The 6939-nt window shown below is 42.6% G+C and overlaps 1 protein-coding gene across 2 annotated transcripts in view; it reads right to left on the reverse strand.

The window, feature by feature from the left end:
* Positions 1–5066, reverse strand: part of LOC110446679 (perlucin-like) — a 22451-nt gene extending 17385 nt beyond the window's left edge. For both annotated transcript variants that reach the window (XM_021491940.1, XM_021491939.1), the window contains exon 1: positions 4970–5066. In XM_021491940.1, coding sequence (XP_021347615.1) covers positions 4970–5030 — 61 coding nt within the window. In that variant the 5' untranslated portion in view covers positions 5031–5066. The remainder of the gene's footprint in view (positions 1–4969) is intronic.
* Between the last annotated feature and the right edge of the window lie 1873 nt (positions 5067–6939).

Here is a 6939-nt window from a genome sequence, read left to right on the forward strand (position 1 = left end):
GTTACAACAAAACCAGTTGGGCAGTCTGTAAGTAAGATAGGTCAGATGTGTCTCATTGTGTTACAACAAAACCAGTAGGGCAGTCTGTAGGTAAGACAGGTCAGATGTGTCTAATTGCGTTACAACAAAACCAGGAGGTATGATAAGTCAGATGTGCATCATTGTGTTACAACAAAACCAGTAGGTCAGTCTGTAAGTAAGATATGTCAGATGTACATCATTGGGTTACAACAAAACCAGTTGGGCAGTCTGTAAGTAAGATAGGTCAGATGTGTCTCATTGTGTTACAACAAAACCAGTAGGGCAGTCTGTAGGTAAGACAAGTCAGATGTGTCTCATTGTGTTACAACAAAACCAGAAGGGCAGTCTGTAAGTAAGACAAGTCAGATGTGTTTCATTTTGTTACAACAAAACCAGTACGGCAGTCTGTAAGAAAGATAAGTCAGATGTGTCTCATTGTGTTATAACAAAACCAATAGAGCAGTCTGTAAGTAAGATAAGTCAGATGTGTCTCATTGTTTTACAACAAAACCAGTAGGGCAGTCTGGAGGTAAGACAAGTCAGATGTGTCTCATTATGTTACAACAAAACCAGAAGGGCAGTCTGTAAGTAAGATAAGTCAGATGTGTCTCATTGTGTTATAACAAAACCAGTAGAGCAGTCTGTAAGTAAGATAAGTCAGATGTGTCTCATTGTGTTACAACAAAACCAGTAGGGCAGTCTGTAAGTAAGATAAGTCAGATGTGTCTTATTGTGTTACAACAAAACCAGTAGGGCAGAATGTAGGTAATGTAAGTCAGATACGGGATATGTGTCCTGTTGTGTAATCATTAGGTAGCATGCAGTCTGTAGCACACGGCCATGATAATGTGTTACACATCACTGACTTGACGCTATGGTATCTTTTGTCACTATACATGCTACTGGTAATTCAACACACCCTAGAGCAGAGACGTATATATGGCTTTATATGTCTCTGCCTAGAGTATGGCAGAGAAATCAATACCTTAGAGGGTGACAGTAAAATCTTGAACTGTTAAAGCAGAAAACGATTCTGTGAGAGGCAGGAGATTTGCCCTGGAATATTGGTCCTTAAACTTTAAGTAGAGCTATAATTTGTCGGTAACAGTTTTAGTTTAATACACATAGTTCAGTTCCGGGACGAGTTCTGTGCTACGTAGTACCTAAATGGGACTCTGTTCCGTTTACTTTAAATATGTTTATTCAGCAATGAACACGGTCTGAAAAGACACACAAAGTAGTGGTAAATTGCACAATGATAATTAGCATGAATTACGTATAGAAACTAATCATAACATACAATCCTCTATCTCCCCCAAGTCTTTGGTACACGTAAGTAATAGGGTCACTCGTATTAGTCCTAGGAACAAAGACTGATGTGAAATATGAGAATTATTAAGAAATGTCCGACTAATTGTCCTAAAATAAACAAAATGAAGCACTGAGTCTCCGTGAAAAGTTGCACAACAGATATAACACTTAGGAAATGTTCCAAGTAGAAACAAGTCAATTGTTATTTGGACATTTTATAATCTGAATGCCAAGCTGGTTTCTTTGTGGCACGACCAGAAGTCCGGATCGGTGCAGGGGACGGAACTACTGCTTGTGGCGTATGTGTCGAGATAGGTGGCATCGTTGCCGGGGGTGTGGTGATTTTGCTCACTGGGGTTGCAGGAGAATCAAACGCTAGATGACGTCGACTGAAGATGTCTCGAATACCAAATGGTGGTGAAGGGTGATCAACATCAGATGATGAACGAGGCGAACGTTGTATGGTTCTAGTAGTCAACGGAGTGGATGGTGGAGGACTCGTATCCTTACGGGGAGGGTTGCTCTCTTCACCGACGACGGTGTCTGGGGCGTTAGAAGTAGGAGACGTCGTACGATGGGAGAGTCCAATTTGATTGTCAATTGTGTAGCGCGCTGGTGGTGTAACGACTGGGATATACTTCCTTAGGAATTTCCTGTTGCGTAAGGTAACACGGCCAGATCCGTCAACCCGAACTACATATTGATCAAACTGGCGAACTTCGGTAATGATTCCAGTCTTGTCCCATTTAAGGGGGTGAGGACCAACTTGATTTTGGATGCGTACATGATCTCCAACTGCAAGAGGTGAGAGGCGTTTGGTGTGTTCAGACCAACGTTCACTTTCTCGCATGTGACGATTCCGTAAAGCCTCCTCGCGAGCTGCTAAAGTCTCCAGCCAAGTGTTGTGTGGAATGTACCGACCGGGTGGTATAGGAATAAAGTCTCGTATAGGACGACCGAACACGCACATAGCAGGGGATAGTTTTGTGTCTCTGTCAGGTGTGTTACGATACTGGAGAATAGCGCGTTGGAATGCGTCGGTGTTTAAGTCGCCATTGGGACTGGTGTTGCCAGTGATCAGACGCTTGATTGTTTTGACTCCCACTTCAGCACGGCAGTTACTATGGGGAAAAGCTACAGATGACAGTCTATGGTGAACGCCCCAGTTCCTGAGAAAACGACGTGTGGCCGCAGAAGTGAACTCGGGTCCACCATCTGATGCTAGTTCATCAGGGATACCAAAAGTAACAAATGTCCTTCGGAGACAGTCTTTCAAACCATTGGAACCATCAGAGGCTTTCTCCACCACCGGCCAGTTGGAATAACGATCAACTACCACTAGGTAATTACAGCCCAGTAGTGGAAGAAATCTGCACACACGCATTGGAATGGATAGTCAGGAGTTATCAAAGGAGTCGGTGGTGCATTCGGGTTAGATGGAGCAATACGGTTGCAGTGGTTATAAACGAACATCCTGGTCTAGTCCAGCCTTTACTGCACCCTGCCAGTGGATTGGAACGGGTACTGGTGTATGGTGAGCGACAGGTTTCGCGTTGGAGTCCACCATGAGCTTCAAGGGAGGTCCATTCATGAGTGGTAAAGTCTGGTATTCACATGTGTTGAATGTGCTAGACATGTAGTGGTCAAGAAGGTAACCTTTTAAGTGACCAACGTTTTCCGTTGTAGCAGGAAAAGGCAGTTTTGTCGGAGGCGGTGGTGGCAGTTGGCGTATAGGGCAATCGCATGCTTTGACTTGGTGATCCGGTAAGGAGAAAGTAGCATCGACATGTATGCTAGCTGAAGGGACTTGAGCTCCGACGGTTGGAAATGAATCGTGGATAATACCTAATGCAGCGCAGGCTTCGCGACTGAGGAAGAGCTTGTCTGTTGAGCTTGTGACATATGTCATCTGTCTGGTCTCCTTGGTGTTTCCTGCCTTGTCTTTACCAATCAAGCGAAGGATGGTCGCCCCAAGAATTTTGATACCACCGTATGTAGCCGTGTGCATCTGCATCGTTACAGGTATGAGTTCTGATTCTCGTAGACCAAGGCGGCGGATTACTTTCAAGCCAGCGAGGCAACTCTGACATCCCGTGTCAGCCATAGCCTGTATTGAGACGTTGCTGGTGTCTCGTGTTAGTCTGAAGCCTAGGGCGGCGTAGTCCTCAGCAGTAACTTTAGCCGTCACGTTCACGAATGGTTGAGGCTTGGAGCGTTGTTTCACCCAGGAATTCGTCAGTTCGTCATAGACATGGTGGTCGATGCAGATTGAGCGTTCGATGCCAGAATCACTAACGGTACAGTGGTGATGTTGTAGAGAATCATGAACAGAGCACAATGCGTCGAACAAAGCACTTCCGGAAAGTGTATCACGGTCTGTCACTTTGGGTTTGTCCTTGCTTCTACATACAATTTCAAAATGATGTTCGCGATGGCAATGCCCACATATGTGTCCATATGCTGTACACTCTGTTTTACGTATGCGAGCAAGGGCAGACTTGCCGTGTCCCTTTTTTCCGCAATATGCACATTGCTCTGCTTTGTTGGAGGTGTCTTTGGACGACGGTCTGTCAGCCTTGCTTTTCCGGTATGAGCTGCTGGCAGCCTCAACTGGATGAGAATCTGAAAGTCTAGAAGCTGAACGTTTACCGGCTTCCTTTGATTCGACAAATTGAAATACATCCTCAAGATTCATGTCCTGATTTTTGTGTCCTAGCAGATCAAGTTGTATTTCCGGATCGGCAATTCCCCGGGTGAGTACGTCACGCATGATAGCGTCAGTGTAATTGACGTCGGCTGTACATCCGGGGCACTTAATCACAAACTTGCATATACCGGCCTGTCCTTTAAGTCTAGCACCGTAACTCCGGACAGTTTCATCACGATCCTGTCGCATATTGTGTAGCGTCACTCTTGCAACCATAGTGTTTTCCTCACGTACTGCGAGCTTTTTAATTGCAGCTAAAACCTCATCCATGGTTTTGTCAGCGAGACTACCACCGGCTGATCGTGTCAAGTCTTTCCGTAATGGCTCGTCACAGCATTCCAGTAGCTGGATTACTTTATCGCGTCCAGTGATTTTCGTGGTACTGACATAGTCCGACCACCGAGATTGGAAATATGCCCACTCCTCGCTAGATCCTGCGGCACTGAGCGTGGGTCGCTTAACTTTCTCAACTTTAGCAGCGTGTTCTCGTTTGGGTATGTGTACAGCGGAGTGAGCCGTGATGAGTGCCGCGACGATAGTGGCATCCAGGTCATCCGTGACATAGTCGCAGTCTGTGATAGGGCAGGCTACAGCTGGCATTGTGGTGATGTGGCAATGATGGGGTTCAGTATTCCGACCGTGTTCATAAATGGGACTCTGTTCCGTTTACTTTAAATATGTTTATTCAGCAATGAACACGGTCTGAAAAGACACACAAAGTAGTGGTAAATTGCACAATGAAAATTAGCATGAATTACGTATAGAAACTAATCATAACATACAATCCTCTAGTACCTATTACTGATATCTATGTAAGAGTACTCACTTACCAAACACGGTTTGAATTACTACTGATATCTATGTAAGAGTACTCACTTACCAAACACGGTTTGAATTACTACTGATATCTATGTAAGAGTACTCACTTACCAAACACGGTTTGAATCGAGAGTGAGAGCAGAGTAAACACGAACTGTGAGAACCTCGCCATTGTTCAACTTCCTCGTGTTGTTCCCTTGATAAGGCGCTCACCTGACCAGGTGTAACGCTGTTTGGTATAAGACGCATGCCCTTATCTATTTCTTGCTCCACTGTAGACAGGCAACTATAGATAAAGAAAATTCCAGCTTCCACATCAAAATTTAAACGGGTTGTATTCATGTTGATAATTCTACATGAACCTTTGACTGGATAGTTTTATTATCGTTGATTATTCCCCCACGTTAACTTTTACTGGTTGTATCCATGATGAATTTCCAAGAAAATTAACCTTTGTCTGGTGTTATTATCGGCTTCTGTTCTACGTTAACGTTTGACCGGTTGCAGTCATGGGCCCACTTGTATAAAACATCTCAAAGTTAAGGAAAATCTCAAGCAATGTAGTGTCTATGGGAAATCTTAGACTTGAGGAAATCTCAAGAGTTGTGATGTTTTATACAAGTGGGCCATGGTGATTATTTCATATAAACATTTGATTGTGTGTTTCGTTTTTGTTTTTGTTTTTGTTTAGGGTTATTTCTCCATAATAACTTTTGGCCGGCTGTATCCAGGCTGGTGTTTTACTATTGTAGAGTAATGGTGATGTATCAGCTATCTCGGACAATTTGCATCGGTAAAAGTTGGACATTCACGCTGTTACATGGGTAAACTTAAATTGTATTGATATGTCGTCTCCTATACAACGTGCCATTGTGAGACAGAATCGCTGAGGTTCACCATGTGAGACTGGAATATATATAGTTCGTTGAAATTTTATCGACATAAATGAAATGAATATCCCTTTATACAGGATATTTGGGTGTTTTTGTGTCGCCTGCGAAAAGCTGGTGACACATAGGTATTGCTATGTCGGCGTCGGCGTCGGCACAGAGGTTTTCGTGCGCAAACTCAAACTTCATGCAGTGCTTCCTTACCAAAAGTGCTTGCTTGGTATTGCTTTTCAGGTCCGAAGGTCAAAGGTCAAGGTCACTGTTACTATAAATAGAAAATCTGTTTTCGTGCGATAACTTGAGTTTCATTGGGCCGATCAAACTCAATCTTCATGTAGTTCTTACTTACCAAAAGTGCTTGAGATTACTTTTCAGGTCCGGAGGTCAAAGGTCAATGGAACATGGAATATGGAACAATAATAAGCTTCTCGTAGTTATTTATACTGAGCAAATATATGTCTACATGCTATAGCCAGTTGCTCTAAAAATAGACTTGACGTAAGGTAATACCTCGTCCCTCAATGTTTCCTATGGGGTATTCAACCTATTTTGAGAGGGAATTCATATGAAAGGACATGGGGTCAGTTCCTCATCCCTCACTGGTCCCTCACTGATCCATCCCGTCAGGGAGGGATTTACTATAAATATAGAGGTAGGGATAAAGTGGCGTAGAACTCTCATTTCCTATTCATCACCTTATTTCTCAATGTAATCACTTATTTATCGCTTTACCAAATCCTGATAATAAAGATAGATCCCGAAATATATAACTTCGTCTGGAATAGTGAGATTGGTAACATTAAAAGAGATGTAATTATTAAAAACTTTTCGGATGGTGGTCTCAAAATGATTCATATTAAATCATTTAAAGACTCATTAAAACTAACTTGGATTAGAAGATTTATCTCAACAACAGGAAAATGAAAAATTATTTTAAATTCAACTATTGATAAAAACCTTCTTTTGAATTGTGGATCAGAGTACATTTCTTTCTGACATAATAACTGTAAAAATCTCTTCTGGAAAGATATCTTTCTTGCATGGAAAAATCTTACTGTTCTTGAGGAAAATATTCAGACTCAAAATTGGTATAGGAAGGGTGTTGTAGCTAAGACTTAAAAATGGATAACAACAACGTCTTCATTTTTTTATAATTCAGAGAAATATATGGTGTTAGAGCAAATTTCTTAC

Source organism: Mizuhopecten yessoensis, unplaced genomic scaffold, assembly GCF_002113885.1.
Source record: "Mizuhopecten yessoensis strain PY_sf001 unplaced genomic scaffold, ASM211388v2 scaffold2929, whole genome shotgun sequence".
Classification (NCBI taxonomy): domain Eukaryota; kingdom Metazoa; phylum Mollusca; class Bivalvia; order Pectinida; family Pectinidae; genus Mizuhopecten; species Mizuhopecten yessoensis.